The 21,612-nt window shown below is 46.9% G+C and overlaps 1 protein-coding gene across 1 annotated transcript in view; it reads left to right on the top strand.

The window, feature by feature from the left end:
• The window catches only part of LOC126516657 (ABC transporter A family member 7-like), a gene marked incomplete at its 5' end in the record, with an annotated part of 48,595 nt that overhangs the window by 20,803 nt on the left and 6,180 nt on the right, over positions 1-21,612 (top strand). Inside the window, one exon of the mRNA XM_055063842.2 lies at positions 18,800-19,006. Coding sequence (XP_054919817.2) covers positions 18,800-19,006 — 207 coding nt within the window. The remainder of the gene's footprint in view (positions 1-18,799; positions 19,007-21,612) is intronic.

Here is a 21,612-nt window from a genome sequence, read left to right as displayed (position 1 = left end):
TATGTATCCGGGGAAGCGCAGGTCCACAGCAGCCGCATAGAGCTCCTTTAGGCCAACTACGTCGTAGTCACCCTGCAGTAGATGCATCGATAGCTCTCCTTGCGACCACCACAGCGAAAAGGCATTCCACTGGATGACAGCGGGGCGACGGCAGCTGTTCCTGCTAGTGTTAGCTATCATGATTACTTGCGTTTGGAAGCCCACCTGCCTGGAGGCAATTAGGTCGCTGTGGGTTGTGTTCCAGGAGTAGTGCTGCAACCGACCGCAGCAAAAGTTTCATCTGGTTCAGCTGTTGTGTCAGCGTAGCTGCAGTTGAAGCAGAGGGTGCCTAGGATGGGGGAACAGCCGCACCTGGACCTTAGCTGTGGCTTCAAGATGGGGGGAGGGGGTCGCCTTGGGGTGTGTGGGGGGAGTCTCCTTTCTTGCAACAACGAAGGTCTGTTGGCGCTAGATGGGTGTTGTGGTGGCTGCCTTTATGGTGGTAAACTTAGCTGCTCCTACCAACGACGGCATCGGGGATCGTCAGCAGGGTAGGTGGCACTACAGTTGGCTCAGCAGGCCTTCGGAACAGTACATTCACTTTCATATTGTTGTCCGCAGCGCAGGCAGCGGGTTGGCCACTGGCAGGTAGCAGTAACGTGACCCAGCTTTCCGCACTTTGCACACAGTGTAAGACGAGCGCGTCATGGGTGAAATGTGAACAACAGCTTGAATATGTCCATGTGGGTTGGAGGTTTGCTTGCCGCAAAAGCAACAGTTAGTGATTTGCCATTCCTTGCGACGGATAGCACACAAACAATCGCAGTAATTGGAGCAAGCAGCTGCTCGACCGTGTACTACCCATCGATGCCATGGACGGAACCCCTGGACTGGCTTCTGTCCGCTGGAAGGCCCGCTCGAACAGCCATTCCGACGATGGAATACATTGAGAGTAGCTCCTGTAGTCGCTTCTGCATCTCCGTGTCCACCGCAACAATGTTTCGCCGGGTATACATCCTTACTGCAAGGACACCAGATATGACAGATAGGGCCGGCGCAATGGAAAGGCGTGACCTGCGGGGAAACGACACAGAGCGCTCCGCTGTCCGGAAAATCACCGTTCCTGCCGCTGGCTGCCATGTGGGCTTCTGTGGGGGAGGTGGTTTATTCTTTTGTAACTCCGGGCGCTTCCCGCGAGTTCACTTGCACCTATGGACGGGCGTGAAACTATCCTTAAGTGTCTTTACGAGGGCTCCCGGCAGCGAGAGAGCAGGGGCATTGCCTTCAGGGGTGCACTGGTCAGTTGGCTCCACGTCAGCAGGCCTGTGTGAAACTGCATTTGTCTCTGGATCTCCAGATGGTGGGGGAGTCTGAATTGAGACAAAAGCACTGTGGATCTCCTTTCCAGAAGTGTGGGACACACTCGGTTCCAAAGTAGGGTAGGCAGCACGTGAGGAGGTAGCCGAGGGAGTCGCAGGCTCGTCGTTGGCACCTTACTTCTCTGGTGCGGCACACGGCGGCGACATCATCCGCGGCGCTGCGTCACCGCTTTCGTCGTCGCGCGCGCGTTTGCGAACGCTTGTGGCGTGCACGTTACCGTTACAGGAATCACCAGAGCCCTCGGGGAGGGGAATACAGCAACCCTCTGCACTGGGGCCAATTGCACTCCTGGAAGCGTGTGCGGGCGGTTGCACACACTTTGTTCCAGCCGCGCAGCCTCCATTGACTTCAGCGAGGGATGGCGAGCTCGAAACTGCAGCCACAGCGTGTGCGGAAGGCTACGTCAGCCTCTGTGGTGTGTCAGGGGATTGTGGAACGCTGGAGTGGCTGGCGGGGCTAGCCGAGGCGGCTTGCTGCTTCGCCAGCCACTTGTCCACAATATTTGCTACCTTCGCCTGCATATCATCGCGCTGCCGCATCGTCGAGGTGTCGTAGGGCAGTGGAAGAGTGGGAGAGTAAGTGAGACACTAGCCGGGGGGGACCTCCGATGGTCTTTCTTGGCGCTCGGACGAGCTGGTACCACAAACGTATCTGTGGGGAAGGCCGTGTGTATACCTGGTGTGCGGCAAAACGTTCAGGAAAGTTCGGGGAAAACAAGTGTGTGATGTGGCCAGTCGGGGGGTGTCGCAGAGGCCACGGTGATGGGCGCACATGCGCGGCCGCGCTCACGAAAGCGTTCGGCTGTTGTAGCACACAGTACTCGCGGTAAATGAAGACCCCCTTAAGCACGATCACGCATAACACACAAATCACCAAGCACGGGTCACCTCGCACCGCGCACGACCCGCACCCACGGAGTACGCACAACACTCCACGTGTGGCGCGCGTAACACGCACAAGACTCGAGGGCGTGTGGCTAGTGCTGGCTGGCTCGTCCGTCGACAAACACGAAAATGCAAGCTTGGAGATAGGGGAAAGAGCAAGTCTCTGCGCACGCACGATCCATGCACGTCAGCACCGCATGTAGGCGGCGTCGAAGAGCCTGCGGTTCGTGCCGCAGTAGCCGGAACGATGCCTCGGGACTGCTCCAGTGTCTAATCGTTGCCAGAGAAGTTAAAAAGCTTCAGAGCCGCTCCAATATGTGAAGGTGGATGACCAGCGAAGCTCTATACATGGTGATAAATATGTTGATAATTTATATGTTTATTGAAAACAAAAGACACATACCACAGTAAATTTCGTCTTTTCACGATTTTTAGTTGGTTTATTAAATTGCATACTCAGAGTTTTTTTTTTTTTATTTTTAACCTTCGTTCGTGTGCATTTTTGGATTTATTTTCGGTCACCGACGTGACTATTGCTTTATGATCGCTATGATATAAGGCCAGCGGCTCTGTGGCGACACTGGAAAATTTCTTGGCCAATGCGACGTCTATACATGACCGATGACGCGTCGTGGGCACACTGATGTTTGTGTAAATTGAATGCCGAACCTTTCCAGGAGAAACGCCACGAGCCACCTTCGGTCCGGCCGAGACACGTCTATGTTGAAATCGCCCACAATTACGATGGTAGTGGAGTTGGTAGGGGTGATCCAACCAAAGTTGCATACACTTGGCGTTTGCTGCACGATCTTCGTCCTTATTGCGTGTCGCCCGCCGTCGCCGCTCACATTCCCGCTTTTGTTCCCGACGGTGTTCTTCGTAGGCACGCTGTTCTCCTGCATTCCTGCCCATACGCGGCCTGCCCACTGCACGGGTGGACGGGAATTGGGATAAGACTACGTGGCTTGCCCATAGAGCCGTGACGTCAAACCGCAATCCATACTAAACAGTCTCTATCCCGGTTTTACCTTTGTTATAACGACATTTTTTACCACAATACCTTTTGAGACTTCCGGTCATTAAACGCAACTGGGGCATACGCGGCGATACGCTTTTCCTGTATGCTTTAGCTCTTTTATATCAAGGGTGACCGCCAATTTTTTATCCTACGCACACAAACCCCCAGAACCTAGCGTATAACAGCTCCGCTGTGAGAAAATATGTATCATACTTTGTGACCGTGCGCGACGGAAATAGGTTCTAATATGCATTTATGCAACTATTCCATTTTCCATTCTTTTCGACCTCGGTAGTCAGATTGCACATCACCGGGTCGCATTTCTCGGCGGGATCGCTTATTGAGAGCCACGGATGATAAAAAAGAAAGAGAAATGGTACTTTATCAAGTGCTGCAGTAGGTCAGTGAGGTTTCCACGTATCTCCAGAGCGTACTGAGTTGAGCTCTAATTCCTTCGCCGTCTCCCCAACCCACATCTGCAATATCTGTAGCGTCTCGTCAGATTAGCGCCTTGGCGTCGGCAGCGACGTGTATGGACAAACCTAAAAATGGTTGTAAAATACGCTTAGGTGCATTTTACAACCATTTCATTTAGAAGCTTTAGAAAACATCAGTCGCTTATACGTGTCGTGCACAAGAACACAATGACCGCAGCCAGCGATATTAGAAACCAGGGCTGTCTCTGGTTTCGAGCGCCCTAGTATTAGAAACCAGGGCACTCGTGACAAGCGACCCTCAGCGATGTTAGTTACAAAGTGCCGTAACATTTAGCCTTGCAAACAAACGCGGCGCCGCAGGACGCAGGTTGTGTTTATGCTTTCCGCAACTATACCCTTAGCGAGTTTGGTGATTTTATCTTTTTCGATTTCTCTCCGTGTGAACACTGAAAACGGTGAAGAGGTCAAATTTGGTTGTGAAAAACTCCCTAGAAGTGTCTTCCGCAAAAAAGTGGGAGCCACAAGCACCTGCAAGCGTATACTGCCCATATATAAGTGTTGCCGTACGGTTTCGAAAGGATCTACTGGCTCTAACAGTTCTTTCATGCAAAATAACTAAATCAGGGTGTTGCAGTAAATTGTTCTCTACGTTGAAAAAAAAACGATACGTGACAACGGCGGTTCGAGGTTTCAGTGAACTGAAATTCACGAGTGAAGCTGTGAACGCCATGGTAATTAAAGTAAGTGATGACTTGCTCCATTTCTGCCTATTGTCGCGTAGTATAGTGGCGGTGAATATTACAGCGGCAAACCTATGACTCACGAAACTTTAATTGGGCGAACATGTGCCCACAAGAGCATGTTCCAGTCAGAGCATAGCGATAGCGGCGAACATGGTCAGCGATTGTCAAAATCTGATCTGCGGGGCAAGCGCGTCGGCTATTATACATGAGTCATCGAAGGTTCCAGAATAATCACTGGTGTCCGTGTGTCTTCCAAAAAGTTCTACAAAATTTTCGCCACGCATACCAGCTGTCAGATTACACAAGGTTCAGTGACAAGACAGCGGATATAGAACCCTCCATAACATTCGAGAAACTTCCGATACATGCAGGCTGTTTCGCTACCAACGGAAATGGCAATGCTGGAGCGTGGCTGGATGCTGACTTGGTCCTCACGTACACTCAAGGCATGGTTACTACGAGCGCTCTCCGGCGGTATCGATTGATCTGCGGATAGTGCTATCGACTGTGACTTCAGGTCAATGATTGCGCCGTGTCGGTTCAGGAAGTCCATGCCGAGAATGACGTCTCGTGAACGCTGTTCGAAGACAAACAACGTCGCAGGGTCATGAACTGTAATTCTTGCCATGCAGATTCCCGTCGGCGTTACGAGGTGTCCTCCAGCTGTCCGAATTTGAGAGCCGTCCCATGCAGTCCTGACTTTTTTTCAACTTGGCGCCGAACGATTCACTGATGACGGAGTAGTCAACTCCTGTGCCCACTAAGGCGGTGACTGCGTTGCCGTCGACAAGCACGTCGAGGTCGGTGGTTCCTTGTCTTGTGCTGCAGTCAGGTCTTGGCGTCGGATCATGGCTGCATCACGCTGACGTGTGGATGGTACGTCGCGTCGTCAGGTCTTTGGTCGGTGCATTCTTTGCTTCCAGGCTTCGTCGGGATGGCGGCGTGTCGTTATGTCGTCCAGATAGTCTCTTCGGCGTCTTCGTCGTCGGCGGAGGGTTTTCGTCAGTACGACGAACAACAACCGCACCTACATCGGATGCTGCTTTTAGTTTTCCGGATGATAGTTGTCAGACCGGCCTCGGACTGAGCCTGTGTATATTCGGCGCTGCGGTGACAAGTAGCGGCCTGGTGACGGCGAATGCGACGGTTGTCGAGGGCTCAGAGTGGCGGCGCAGTAGTCGGCGATAGTGCAAGGGTGCTCATTTGCTACGGGCGCGGCGCGTTGACCGCCAACCCTCGAAGTCCCATTTCTCAGTATGGGCACCGATGGTAGACGTGGCGCACTTCTCCGCAGTTATATTACAGCGGACGATGGTTAGGGGCGCGCCAAACGTCTAACTTCCTTGCAAGGCTGCGCCGAGCGGCGGGCGGGCGTGCTGGCGGCGGCGGCGGCGGACGACGGAATTGCGGCGATGCGGGGCCCTGTCGCGGGCACGGAGATGGCCCATGGCGGTGAGCGACGACGGCTTATGATTGAGTTTTCTCAATTGTAGATGTCTCTGTCGAAAACTCAGCTACGGTATTCAGCGGATTGCGGCTCAGTCCGGCGAAAAGTTCTTGCTTGACGCCGCGCATCAGAAAGCGAACTTCTTTTCTCCTCCGACATTTCCGGGTCGGCGTGCCGGAAAAGACGGGCCATCTTCTCCGTGAAGATCGCGATGCTCACATTGGGCAGTTGTACTCAGGTATCTAGTAGAGCTTGGGCTCGCTCTTTGCGTGCGACACTTGTAAATGTCTGCAGGAAGCCTTTTCGGAACAGGTCTCAAGTCGTTAAAGTGGCTTCTCGATTGTCGAACCACATTCTGGCGGTGTCTGCCAATGCGAAAAAGAGATGGCGCAGCTTGTCGTCGCTGTTCCAGCTGTTAAATGCAGCGACACTTTCATACGTCTGCAGCCAGCTTTCCCGGTCCTGGAATGTTGAACCGCGGAACGTCGATGACTCCCTGGGCTGGTGCAGCAAGATAGGTGTTGGCTAGAGTTACTCTATATGCTACCAAAGGTAGTTTGGTAGCATATACAGTAACTCTAAGTGTTGGCGACACTGGGGCTGTCATTTTGGCTGCTGTCTTGGCCGTGCACTGCTTGGTCTTCTCAGGCAAAAGCGCGTGCTCCGGGGGCATACCTTGCAGCCTGCGGCTAGTTCGTGGCTCGAGCTTGGCTCAGGGATTTGCGGAGGCGTTCGGAACATGAACGCATTAGCACCTCCACCAGATGTCACGTAATAGAGACAGTAAATAATACAACGGCAAATCTGTTAATGAGGAAGCTAACATTTATTGGGCGAACTTGTGCCCACGAAAGCAAATTGCACTCGAACACTTTGGGGTTTATCTTCTCCCTCAACGATAATCATCATCAGCCTTGTTTGCATTTCCTTTCTTGAAAACTCGGCGCTCGCTACTTTCCTGTCGAGAATGCTGTGTCAAGCTGATAACGCGCAAGCTGTTCGTGACGAGGATGTACCGGGCTCACAGCGTTAACGAAAGGAAACGCGGGCAAGACAAATGACGATTATTGTTGTGGGACAAAATACAACCCAAAGGGCGTAAACTTTTTTAAGAGTGAAGCACAGCGATAGCGGCGAACACTGTCGGCGATCGTCAAAACCTGATCTGCGGGACAAGCTCGACGGCTTTTATACACGAATCATTGAAGGTTCCAGTATAATAGCTGATGTCCGCGTGTCTTACAGAAAGTTCTACACAATTAGCGTCGAGCACACAAGCAATCAGAATACACAAGGTTCAGTGACAACAGACAGAGGATAGAACCCTCGATAACTTTCGAGAAACTTTCGATATATGCAGGCGAGTGCTGCGCTTAGCGATAACATTTCTTACACGGCGAAACGCAGTAACCTAATAAAGATAAACAAGTACACGCGTCAATATTCCTGACGCAAATAGAGATAGTTCCTTCGTATGCAGAGTGACGGGGATTTCTTTGGAGCCACTTATGGTGTCCACGGCACCGGAATTAAAGGCGTGTCCAGCCGCACGCCGTTTGCAGTTCGCGGACCACCGGTCGATTGTGGTTTTGCTGGCAAGTGGCGAGACCTTGGTGTCTCACAGAGGATCTCCCTGCGGCACAGAGACGGAGCCATTGAGCAGCAGAAGAGTGATCGCCGCTAGGCTCTGGTGTCGCCGGCAGCCTCACTTCCGCTGATCGCTCGCCTCTGACAACGAACCGCAGACGTTCTCAAGCCACAAATCATTGAGGCTTGAGAGCGTAGGTGGTTCGTTCTGAAGCGCCGTCAGCTAAAGATACTGAGTGAACCGGAAGAGGCATGTAGCGACGATATCACAGAGAGAGAGAACAATTTTATTTGCCCTATGGCCTGTTCTGCCTTGTGTTTCATATGGAGAAAACATTACTCCGTTTCTGGAAAGTGTTGCAACAGACCTGCTTGTTGGCCTAGTTGGTGCTTGCTGAAAGATCGTGTTTTTTTTTTGTTTTTTTTGCCGCAAGTTAGAACACGCACCAAAGGAAGATACATAGAAGAGAACGCCGGCGCCCGTGTTGACGCCCGTGTTGTCTTCTATGTGTGTTCTTTTTGTGTGTGTTTTAACTTGCGGCAAGAAACATGTCTTTCTAGAAAGTGTTCCTGAGGTGTTACAAGTGGAGTAAATACTATTCCATTTCTTGTGACAGTTTGTCGACATTCTGCTACCTTCTTTATAATTTTTTTCCTGCTATGAAATCAAGGCGCAGGTTTCGTGCAGTGGCTTGAGGACGCTTATTATTGTCCGATGAAGTAATGCAGCAGTAACGGTCTGTGTTAAGGCGTAACCTATTTTATTTCCCACCTTTCTATTTATATGTTCTTATATTTTGAGAATACTTATAATACTACACTGGATATTAATATCGAAGTGAACTATAATAAGAACATTTATGCCAATCTAATTAACCGCACTTTCTCGGCTAGTGATCTTTGTTCAATAATATAAATAAAATGCGATCTCTACACTATATTACGCTCGCATTTGCGCTTTCACGTTCGCGAGAGCATGTGATCTTGATATGATTCCAGTTTGCACAACCTATTTTTTTCTTGACATCATTAGCGAATGGAAAGGTTGGCAGGAGTACACTTTCGCTTATGTATGTCTTGTTAGCATTTCAACTGATGCTATAATGTAATGAAGACAATAAAACCTGACTTAAGCTCCCGAAGCTGTGTGAAATGTAGTGTATTATCTGTAGGGCGGGGCATTACAACGTCACACTGGAAGGAAATCGTAGAGAAAAACCTACCATTCGAGGAAAATTACGCATAAGAGGATCCCACTGAAAATTCTATACATAATTTAGAAAAAATATCAAATGTATACCATACATAAACAAGGACAATAGTGCAAAATATCGCATAATTATTAAACACAGCGCACGAAAACAACGCAATCCATATGTACTGATAAAATGATGCCTGGACTACATTGAACGACAGAACGATGCGTAGCCAACAATAACAACATTTTACATACGCAAGTGAACCATACAAAGCCTCGCTCTTCTTAATTTCGGGGCAACCACATTTACAACAAGAAATGTAATCCGTGGTATGGTAAAAAAAAAACAGCGTAGCATGGCAGCCGACCTACAAATTTTTGCAGATGGCTTTTACTCAATATGGTGCATTATGTAAAGTCCGTAGATCATCCTCTGGAAGCTTTTTAAATGATTCACGACAGAAGTCCCGTAACGGCAGCAAGTGAACGCGCTCAAACGGCACGTACAGAAAATGTGACTGCCTAACCAAAGTTCTGGTCATGCATCGCGGCCGCTGACGATGCCGTTTTTAGGGTGCTTGAACGGTATCCTCATTGCTGGGGGAGGCAGAACATGCATGCCGACACCCTAGCGACAATTGCCACGCAACATTGCGGTGGGTTCAGGGTCCGAAAAACCGGCCAAACGCGTGTCGCCGAGACGTGAGACGATGATTATCCTCGCTTCCGCAATTTGCTTGCAAACCCTTTGCCTCGAATCGCCACGAAAGTCGCCTGTCTGTACCTATACAAGCGCTCGTCCTTGTGTTGCTCCTCTTCTTTGTCCCTGTTTGTTTGCGCACAAGTTCAAAGAAATGTATCTATAACTGCGCGCTAACCGTTGCCAAGACGCGACAAGAAAGTGCATGCCAAGCGCTGCTGCAACTAAAATGCACCCATACAGACGCACACGAAAGCTTCCATGCGTAATCTTCCCTAAGAAAGCACACACGTACGCACAAAGCTATAGAGACCTTCATACACGTGCACATACACTCAAGCAACGTGTGCACGCATACCTTCCACCCACACGCGCACCCTAGCACAGACAGGCTATTATTTCGTCAGATGATCTGCCCGCTTGGTAGTATTCTCGTGGTGTTATCAACTCGAATCGAGTTGCTAAAGAAAGCCGTAGCGCCACATTAAACACACCTCCGCTCCGTGTAACACGTAACGCAGTGACTGAAACGTTCCGACTCACCTGATTCCCATAGCATCGTCAATATTATTCTTGCGTGCTGCGACCGAGCCATCCACAAGAACACCAGGGGAACACCACGTTCCACTAGCTGCAGCCATCGCACCCGAAAGATCGTTGCCCCACGTTTCATGTGAGGTAACTGATGCGAGGTTGGCTCCGCTGGACGAGGCTCCTTGCGCGTTCTTGAATGACATTGCCGCTGCCCGGCCAAGAAGAGGTGTCGATGAATGTTAGGACTAAGATCGCGTGGTGATGCCGTTATCGACGAGTCGGTCGAAATCTGCGCCGTGTGTGGCGTGCTGGGCAAGACATGGAAAAGTCGTCGCTGCCATAGTGACGCCAAAGGCTTGTGCAAACGGCCGCCTATTGTCCTATGTAGTGTCCACGAGTGGAAGCGCACGAAAAAAAGAAGCAATTTCAGAGCCGTAACGAACCCGACTGTGCCTAGCTTGCGCGACCGCCGCACTATAGCCTCTATTTTACTCCACTTAGATATGAGACTTCTCGTGACGAAACCAACTCCGTTTGCGGCCGATTTTAGCACATCTGTACGAGTGTTGCGAATGAATTCAGATTATTACATTAAATACGTTCCCGCGTGTGAAGTAAATATTTTGCACCGAGGAGTATAAAGGGGTTTCGCGTCGTATTTCGTACCTACACCGGCTGTACGTTGTGTTGACAGTGCACAGAGGAAATATATTTTCACTCCGTTTCACTGCACGGGTTTTCGCACTAATAAACTTCCTTTTGCGAATAGAGTGATATCAGGTCATCCCGTTTTTAAGTCCGTCATTTGTTTAGGCAGCTAAAATTATGGGCTTATGCTTTCTTTTTACCCCCCGATGATGGGATAAATATATTGAGCTAAGAATTTTTCCAAGGTGTTCAACCATAAAAGCCCCTATTAAGGTCCTTTTATGTTTATGTACGCGCAGGCAACGAAAATTATGAAAGGAGTTGCACATCATTCTAGCTCGTCAGACAAAAATTTTGATGAACCTACATCTCATGTTCTGCAAACGCATTTTCGTCCGCCTAGGCACAGAAAGTATGGAGAATCAGGTCTCATCCACAAGTTCAATACACTGAAATCAAAGAGGTACAAATTTTTCAAAAGGAGCTGTTGAATTGATTCGTTGCACCGGTGGAGGGAATATAACCACCAGCCCCTAACTTTTTTGCGGTGTTACATCTGCTCAGACTAGGGCTTATCATATCCACCGTTCCAGTCTATTACGCCACTATATATTTTCCCATAAACCATGTTTTACTAATTTGTTATTCTACTGAGTTTAGTTTTGTTGTTCTGGCTTCATTAATTTAAAATTTCGTCAATCTTGTGTGCCTTTTCCTGAGCATTCCAGATATGTTTTTGTATTTCTACTTTTAACCTAACATGCTTTTGCACTTACGCGTTGTTTGTTTATTTATTTAATCTATTTACTTTGTTCATTTACCATTTCTCTCAATTCAAAGATTAGGTACACCTTATTGACAACGCCAGGTTGCATGGCTGGATCAGCTCCCGTTTTTGCTAGCCCTACTTTTTGGTAGATCCAATAACAGTACTATCTTTACCCACTCTACATATAAATAACGCTGGAACAACGCAAAACCACGGATGCCCCCTACCCCCTGTCTTAAACTTCCCTCACAGCTTTCTCTTTTCCTTAAAACACTGATATGTTTTACTCTACTTCGCACAGTAAATTATTCTCCTCCTCCTCTGCCATTCAATGTGGAAGTGAGTGAGCTATGCGTACATGAACAGTGTAAAGCCGTTGCTTCCCTTACGAAGACTAGATACCATGTGGAAATGATAGCTCCAATCACATTTCCCGTTCGACCACTATAGTTCACTTCAATTCCCCGTCTTCCTGTGAACTTCCATTTTGCTTGGAACCGTACCCATAAAAATTCGGAAATGCTCCAGCTCAAAAGAAATTTTGCACAACGCATACAAACACAGATTAGGATGAACACGGATACGTATTAATTTTTTTTTGTCCTCGCTGAGGTATTAAATAGAACGATATTGTGTAAACTGTCGTGAAACAGCTCACACGTACTTCAAATTGAACCTATCATCGCGGGTTTTATCGCGCTACTTTAGTAATAGCGCAAGACTAAGTATTCAAACATTTAGACCTTCTCATACGACATAAATGGAAGTATGACACCCGAAACAGCATTCACCTTCACAGGCACAGCGCTTACCCGCCGCCTTGGTTGGCACAGCGGCCTAGGCGTTCTGCTTCTGAGCACTAGGCGGAGGCTGCCAATCACTGCGGTGGCGCAGGGGCCAAAAAACAGGCCTGTGTCGTTTCCTGCGGGCACGTTAAAAAACTCCGGGTGGCCAAATTTATTCCGCAGCCCTCCAGTAACCTATATGGCGTACCTTTTTAACCAGTTTCAGGTAGCGTGATGTGAAATATAAGTTTATTTATTTATTTATTTATTTATTGCAATTCACTTTCGCAGGATAATATACGCTCTTTCTCAGCATGTCGTTTGGCCACCACTTTACTATTGTTCTCCCAGAAAAGACGATAAAACTACTGATCGCAGTTTGCCCGCCATGATCGACTGCTCAGTTACCCGACGCGATCAAGCGCTTTATATATATATATATATATATATATATAGTCCGGCTTCCTTACTGCCTTCAATCACGATTTGAATGGGAGCAACACGAAATCGCCCTACATGTGTTCTTTCCTAAGCATGAATAAATCAGTTCGTGGATGTATCGCCTCAGCAAATTTGGTAATTGCGACGTCGTTCTGTGGCATGATATAAGATAAAATAATAGGCATCCCTTGCATTCTTGTTTGTTTGATCTGGAAAGTTCATATGATAATTACGGTTTGTGTGGATGAGATAAGCAGCGAAGGCGCGTTTATTCGTATCGGGTGAAATCGGCCGAATATTAAAAAAACTTCCATGCATCCTGGCACTGGCATCCCGGCCACGGCAGTCGCATTTCGATGGGGCCGAAATGCGAAAACACCCGTTTACTTAGATTTAGGTGCACGTCAAAGAACCCCAGGTGGTCCAATATAAATTTGAATAAATTTCCGGAGTCTTCCCCTACGGCGTTCCTCATAATCAGAAAGTGGTTCTGGCACGTAAAACCCCGCGATTTAATATTTAATCCCGAGACTGGCTGCGTTATCGCGGCAAATTAACATGGGCGTTCTGTTATTCTTTATGCTTATGGTTTGTAAGTCCGCAACGCAAAGAAAGAAAACTACGAGGTCATGATTTAGAACCGAGGCACGTCGAAGAGACGGAGGCCCACGGAGAACAATTTAGCAAGTGCCTTGAAAGCAAAACCTGCATCACTGCGTGCAGCAATAAATATAAATACGAGTCATTTCAGTGGTGAATCAGCCTGGGGAGCACGGTCACGTAAGAACAGCGAAAGAAGTCTACAGAAAATTTAGATTAAATTTTATTGGATTATGAAACCCCGAAGCCTTGGTAAAGAGCTGCACGAGGACTATATCGGAAGAATACGGGCATTGAAAAAATAAGAGACGTGTTATGGAAGACTTGGTGAGCAACTCTAAGGTCACTATCCCGCTTATCGGAAACTTTGCTGCGCAGCAAGAACACTTACTCCTGCAGCAGATAACAGGAAGCTTTTAAATTACCATAGGTTGAAATAAAAGAAAACGCTAAGCTCTCATTGCACAGCCGACCTTATCGAAAATTTCGATAGAGTCGTGCAAAGACTTCCTGTCTTCATCTGTGAGAATAGGTACGCAGTGTCAGATTTCCGGCAAGGTCGCAGCTTTAAGTAGAGATAAATTGAAACATGGCGTGAACGTATAGAGTGAGAGCTCCGGTGTCCTTTCGCCCATGACACGTAGAAGGATGCGGTATGTACGAGCAAACACAGCGGTTTCTGAAAAGTACAGCATACCAATGTGCAGTACCGCTGCAGCAAAACTGTTTGGAGCATGTTGCAGTGTGCGTTTGTTGCACCGCACTCGAGGAGTGCGCCGAGTCGACATAACGCCGAGACGACTTCCTCCTGAGCCAGCAGTCTCTTCTTAGCAGGTCACTGCGAGCCGTGCTTCCCTGTGAACGACGAAAAGATCCGCTGCAATGAACGATAGGTCAGGCGAGGCAGCGAGACATACACTTGCTTTGTATCTTGGCAACTGCTAAGACTCACTGGCCAGGCGACGAGCGGTGTATTTGACAAAAGAACCAGCGAAAGCCCATCGCATGGCAAAAAGCACGAGTAACGTACACCAGTCCGTATAGCAGTGCATGCTCGAAACAATTATTCTCCAAGACGTCGTCTATGGAAAATGGTGCAGACGTACTTTTTAGCATACCGCTCCTGACCGAGTGTGATAGAAGCTGGACATGTATTTGCTGTATCGTGTACTTTCAGCCGTTCGTGCACGCCATAGCAACTAAGACAGTTTGCGTTTGACTAGCGGGTGACATTAATCACGTCTTCCCTATAGCGTAGGAAAAATGTTTAATTTGTATCGAATTTATGTAGAATTTAATGTCAGTGAGCGTTTTCCTCTTTGAGGGCTGCGCTTTTTTTTTTCTACGTAAACTTTGTGAGGTTACAATTTTGCATTAATTGTGTCCATAGCCCACCGCATTTGCTGTTATCTTCCGTTTTGAATTTCCCCGTGAGTTCTCAATGTTTTGAGGAAATATGTCCATTTTCTTGCTGCTGCCTCAATATGCTGTCGATTTCGGTCAAAAATTATTATTAAAACATTATTTTTTGCATTTGTCTTCAACTGCACTTCCCAGCACTACCCCAACACAGCGTACGTGTTAGACAGGGCGACAACATTCAATAAATCTTTCTTTCTATTTCTCTTCCATTACAAAGTTCTTTGTGCCTTTATATAGATATACATTTCCAAAGACTACTACACAGTAGACGGCCTACAGTAGTGTCACAGGGGCATCGCAGTTTCGTTGTGCCAGTATCTTCAGACAGAAATCAATTAGGCCCAGCAGGCTACTGTGGTTTCGCCCAGGAATGTGACATTCCATAATTAGTCCTTTCTGACGGAGGTCAGCTGTTCGCAGTCTACCACCTGATGCGTGAACTCAGTCGTGCACCTGTGGTAAGGCAACCAGGGGCGCTTCTAACGGAATGGGTGCGCACGACATGACGTTATACGCCAACGAAATGAGCTTGGATGCATGCTGGGTTCCCCCCGCGAGCCGTAAACTAATTCTCTCTCGGCGGTGAACCCAGAAGTTGGCACGGTCTCTCGCTCAAGCTCTCTTGCCGACCAGGTAATTGTAGAAGTTGTCCATCATTATTTCATTACCGAGCATGATCGCGAAAAGGACGCGTACATGGATCAGTTCCGTGCGCCGCAATACTGAGTGCTCTTCACATCATGTTTCCAGCGTAGCGAGCGGACGCTCTCAGCCATGAAAGAATAAGTTTCTTGGGGAGCTTCTTCCAGAATGAGATCTGGTACAGCTGTGCTCGCTGTCTGTGGCATAGGACAAAGAATGTTCTCTATCGCTTTACCGCCCGTGTTAGGCGCAGTACTTCCCGCTGTACTTGGCGCGCCGTCTCTCCCATTCCAACGATGGAACGTGATGAATGCCGCCCTTCTTTTGTTACGCCGCACGCCAGACTGCCCCGTGTTTATATTTCGCCTCCAACATGTGACGGTCTCGAGCCCGTGAAAGTATAAGCGCTACTTCGCTGTGAAACAGAGACTTTCGGAGGGAGATCCCACCACCGCAACAATTTTTTGTTAGTAAGAATGTACGATTATAAAACTTACAATTATGAGCGAGTTATTCCTGTATATTTCAGGCACTTCCGGGCCGCCGCCTTACATACAATTTATTCCTTAAAGAAAATCCCGTTGTTGTGGCTTTTAATAATGTGCAAAATTATTCATCGCGTTTGCAATACGAGTGCCCCAGTCAAAAGGGTGAAATCTCGAAAAAGGTTTGTAACGTCTAATTAGAATCGTTTCAAATAAACGCTTCATTTAAAAATATGTGAGCTTAAAACACAAATGCTAACACCACCCGAGAGAAATGCAAACGTTCTGAGCCCGATACATGAACGAAACAATTTCATTGCCCCAAATGATGGCGAAAACGCGACGATGCACATCGAATGCAAATTGCTCAAGCTTATTTCTCAGCAAATCCTTCTAACGGCTTTAAATAAATCCTCTTTAAAACCCTCTCATTATGGTTAGGTTTGGTTACTTTAGGTTACGTTACGTAACCAAACCGAACCTCATTCAGAAGGATATAGAGAGTATTCGCGGTGGTATTGTGAGATAACCTTCACGTCACCTTGTCGATTGGCTGAAGGAATATTACGTGAATTAGCATAAGGGGAAGGGCTGTTTGGTCAACGTAAATTTGACGTAGCATGACGTTGCACTGAAGAGTCATTGCAAAGATTCGCCTCCAGAATTGGTGGTGCGATGAGCCGCGTGGAATAAGCAATGGCGTATCCGTAAAGTTGGAGATGCATTGCAGTATATAAGCTTCTGCATGCTACCCTTCATTTTCCTTTTTAAGTGCTCGCACCGCAATATAGCTGCCATAAACTAAAAGAAAAAAACTCGTGAACAAGATTCACGTCACGTTTCGTCATTTTAGTGAAAGCGCAGAAACGTTTTCCGCAATGCTTTCCCATCCCGGCTCCCATTTCAAAAGGGCGTTACCTCTCGACAGCCGCTCAGAGAGCCAACATGGCGGATATAATGGCGGCTGTGCAGCCATCATGTATATTGAGCATAGAGCCTCAGGGCAAATGAAACACGTTATGCATGAGCTACGACTTGGCTTGAACCCAAATGACTTCGGGTATTTTGCGAAGGCTCTGTAAGGCTGCCAGATATGGCACTGAGGAACGCGATGAAGCAAGGCAAAATTTGTTTATAGTTGTCCGCATTGCAATGCACACGGAAAGTGCGAGTAAAAGCGGTCTGACGGAGAATTTACTTGCTTGACACACGGGTCTTGTTTAGTGAGTACGCAGCAGCTGCGGACGTTAAACGGTCTCGTAGAGTACAACGCATGCGTGTTTCGAAGCACCTGAAACAGAACTTCTTTGGACTAAAATTGTCATCATATTCTCGTCAATCTTCTCTGGTGCTGGAGGCTACAGTATTTCGCATCGGAGGAGATCGCTGATGTCTACGCCGGTGACACATATCAATCGTTTATGAAATACTCTACAGGTGCCTAATAACGCTCAAAAAAAGTGTTCGACATGGACTCCATTGTCTCTACAAAGCAGTCAACGAATACGCTTTGCAGGTTGGTGACGCAGCCTTTTTTTACATTAGTTGCTGAAGCAGTGGAACTTACATTATCTAATTTAGCTATTGTCATCTAGCAATAATAAAGCTTATCTTAATCAAGGAACTTATTTTCTATACTTAGGTTCCAGCAGATCTGTGCTCCTCATGGTTGCATTGACTATGGCCCGCTTGATTTTCAGAACTCCGGTGGCCTGGAAATTGTCAACTTTCTGTCTCTAATAGAATTTTATTTTCATTATACCACGAATCTTATCAGCAACATCGCAAGAACATGTTAAAACTTATAGTGACTCTTCATTTTAGTAACATTTCCTGAAATAAGGCTGATCACAACTTGAACAGTGTTTGCGACGGCAGTGTTAGGAAACAATGTTTTAATACTTAATAAAAGGCTCGCATTTTAAAGTTTTACAAAGTATGACACCAGTACACTCTATAGTGTCCATATGGTGGTGTTGCTTTCAACGAAGTCCTTCTACCTATGGTTTCACAAACACACCCATGCTTTTTTGTTTTACGGACGCTTTATAATCTGCCTCGACAGAATAACTTTCCTGTCGCTACCTGCAGCATCTAAAGTGCACCACAGTTGTAAAACATGTCACAGACATTCTGCTTACAGACACTGACTAACCATGTAAGCTTGTATTTCGAAGCACATAGCTTGTGCAAAACTGTGAAGTGCGTTGCTTCTGATGCAATGTTGGGCTGCATCGATCCAACAGGACGCACACAAAGAAAACACGATAACACACACACACTCCTTGTATGTGCAGTTAGAGCTGTGCAGAGCAACTCCGCCTCCATGAAAACGAACCGCCTATCCTCTACGCAACCATTTATTGTTTCGGGTATTTTAATACGTTAGTGTCAAACCCGTCTCTATAAATATATGTCTTCGTAACGGGCAATACCATCATCGCTCAATGGAACAGTCGGCTGCTCTTAGCAGTTGCTTTACAAGTTCTATAAGCAAAAATGAGTCAGTTGATTTCCGGGCTCACACCTCGTGTTTATCATTAAAATACAATACGACGAAATGCTTCGTGTAATCCTAATCAGTAGTCTGTACGACATGGTGGAACGAATTATGTTGCGCAGTCTGCAACACCCTGAGCTTAAAATGGTATATAATGACACGTTTAAATATTCTGTACGTGCTTTTTCACACATAAAAGAAATAACAATGCGAAATCAGAAAAGCCGGATGGCGTGCATTGTCAGAAAGCCCGTGCTTTCTATCGAAACCTTTTTTTTTTTCTCTTGTCAAAACTGCTTGCTTTGGGGTCACTCAGATTGCAGGCACTTTTTTGCCTTATTCCTGGGAGGAAGCATCTGCGTGTAACAAGACACCAAATTGATTTGCCAGGAGTAGAGTAGGACATTTTTATTCAATATATTTTTTTCATAGCATAACGCCATACGGTTGTGTGACGTTCGAGTTTTCGCCAGTACCGCGGAAAACTCGCGATGCTGAGTGGTGTATCGTCGAACCAACTGACAAAAGGCCCACGACTCTGTGGCAGTGGCAAATAGAAAAGAAAAATAAAAGTTCACCTTGTGTTTCACAAACGCGCAGGAGCTGCTCGAGTTCCGCATATGCCGCGTGCGGCTCCACTGTAGCGAGATGTTCTTGCGCATGGCGTTTATCAAAAAGAAGTTCAAGCTGCAGGACTTCTTCATCACGGACACTTCGCTGGAGCAGATTTTCCTGAGTGTCACTCGGAAGGAAGCTAGCGACGCAGCGGCGGCCGCTGCTGCGCAGGCGCAGTCTCCGCCCACTGTTGTACCCACTGTTGCGAATACACTGGGCATCGAGGCCGCACAAACTATACTGGGCAGATATCTTATTTCAATTAGATCGGCTTACTGCCTCTTCATCGCGAGACCATGTTGCGGTTCGAAGATCCGAAGACGATGTAAACGATTTGACCTACTCGCTAAACCTACTGACTCGTTTTTTGGTCCGATATACTTCAAAACTTCATTATATAGGCTACAACGGATAGGAAGAAATCTTGAGTATTAAGTTTCGCAGTATATCTCTTTTTATTTTGCGCTAACGTGATTTTGTCTACCAGTGTATGAAAGCACGAGGATAAAATGCCTGCTATAGCAGCAATGCCTTCTGCGTTGCAGCTGTTAGACAGGCAGCACCCGGAGACGCAAACATTAATATTTATGCCTAACTTTACACGTCTGAAACATCGTACACAGGGCACAAAAGTTTAGTAACAGGCTGTCCTACCGTTTATAGATCCTCAGTGAGCTTGAGAGAAAGACTTGACGAAATTTCGGGAGTGTACGAGGGTGTTCCTTTGTATATTGCTGCGTATGATCTCTCACAAAAGCTTTTAGGCCACCAAAGTGCTATTGTGATTACTAGCCATAAAGCCATGCGTCGAAGCGTCCTAATATGGCAGTGCGTCCGGTCTTTCCTCGAGCGCTATAGCCTGCGAACATTTCCTATAGGTATTATACAATCGTGCTCAGATGTTTCATGCTCTATTGCTAATAATATGATATATTTTGCGGAAATAGTGAAACGCACAGCATGCTCCAGTGCCTTGACGCTCATTTAACGTAGCTTCGTCACTGAACGTCACCCTGGCTATGCTGCGGTGCGCACTTCCAACTGTTCTAGAAATAATGCAACTGCAATGAACTACAGCACCTACCTGCGAGAGGCATCAAGATCAATATAGGCTCCATAGCACCTAGTCATTGAAGGCGCTAAGCATCTGCAGTTCCACACACGCCTTTGCATGACCTCAACTGCAATCCGAGTCGTATGACGAACACTTACATACGCAAAATCAAGAGAGGACTTTGCTTGAAGGCTACTGTGCACCATTCAGCAAGTGTTGTCGCTTTTTTATTCTGCAGTTATTCAAATTCAACCGTCTAAATGATCGTTCGGTTTACTGATGACATTGTGAAATTTGTAGTTCTGTGGCGCTTGAGATGCAGGAGTTTAGAGCAATCCTTCCAACGAGGTGCACTTTATTATTCTAACGCACAGCATAAATTGCGGTTCGAGATATCCAGCTGAGTCCGAGGACTTGAGCTTGCAACGTGGCATACCGTGTGCGTGCACTTTAGGCACTTCAGAGGACGGAATAACGAACATCGAATCGCCCTAGAGCGGGACGTCGCGAATCTCGGAGGCCATGAAATTAGCTAATGCCTTTTGTACAATCCAACCAAATCCTGTTCAGAATTCTTAGAACAAAGCTTTCTTTGCCTCTTCCTCCCACTTTGCCGGTGGTTGTCTTGCCCAGTAGGCAACTTGGGCCACAGTGTGTGTGCCACTGAATACGTACCCTATTAGACCAATTAGGTTAGTGGATATTTGTTGATCGTCATAAACGTTTCTAGGTTAAACATCTATTCTGCCAACTAGCCATAAAGCCGTGCGTTGAAGCCCTCGGATATGGTTGTGCGACTTTTGTTGTGTGACCATTTTTGGCCAGTGCCCCAGAACTTCCACTGGGGATGTGGCCAAATACACAAGCGGCGCACAGTGTTAAATGTCAAGAAATCGGCTACGCAGCAGTCAAAAAGAAGTTGCCAGCAGAAGCAGCCGAGTGTTGAGAAAGAAATGAAAAAAAAATTTCACCGGAGTGTGCACTCAGCGAGCAGCGCTGAGCAGAGAAGTGAAAAAGAAAATTGAAGAAGTCACCAACAGAGATGTACGTCACATAAAATTCCATTTGCGTCATTTTCCACAAACATTTGGCAGTAGCATCACGGATGCATAAAATTTGGCTCAACATTCGCGCAAAGAAAGTTTCGGCAAACACCAATTTGCACATAAGCGTGTGATCCATCAATTTTTTTAATAACGAAAGAATGAGGTAATGATTTGATACTGCTTTTATATTAACCATTAAAAAGTATTTTTCGAGGTAACAGGTTATACGTTTATGACTCCACATGTGTAATAACTGCACTCCACCGTACTCTCCGCTATTAAGAGCATAATGTGAAGTCTGTTATCATGGTACTCTAACCTACCATGAAGTACCACAATTACACGCCCGCTGTACACAGGCCTATCATAAACGACTGTCTTGCGCTACTCTCGTACATAACGACTAACCGGAAGACTGTTCGCTCTTTTTCTAATTCATGGTTACGCTTCATCGAACGCTGTGTGCCGATAAGTTTTGCGAAAAAGGAAAAGTGTGTAGCTATTGCATATTTCGGTCCCGATCTGCACCAGAAGGCTTGTTTAGGCAAGAGAGTACACTTTCTCGAATAAACGAGACTTAAAATATTTTCTTTATAAAAAAAAATTATCAGGCACTAAAGCGAGTTTCAGTGAGGAAAGCTTCAGAGTGCAAGGGAAAAATGAACGCACCGCCTTTTCGTTATTGAAGTGCGACAAGC

This window comes from Dermacentor andersoni, chromosome 1 (assembly GCF_023375885.2).
Source record: "Dermacentor andersoni chromosome 1, qqDerAnde1_hic_scaffold, whole genome shotgun sequence".
Taxonomy (NCBI): domain Eukaryota; kingdom Metazoa; phylum Arthropoda; class Arachnida; order Ixodida; family Ixodidae; genus Dermacentor; species Dermacentor andersoni.
The sequence above is the reverse complement of the archived record's forward strand: the minus strand, read 5'-3'. Positions and strand labels throughout refer to the sequence as shown.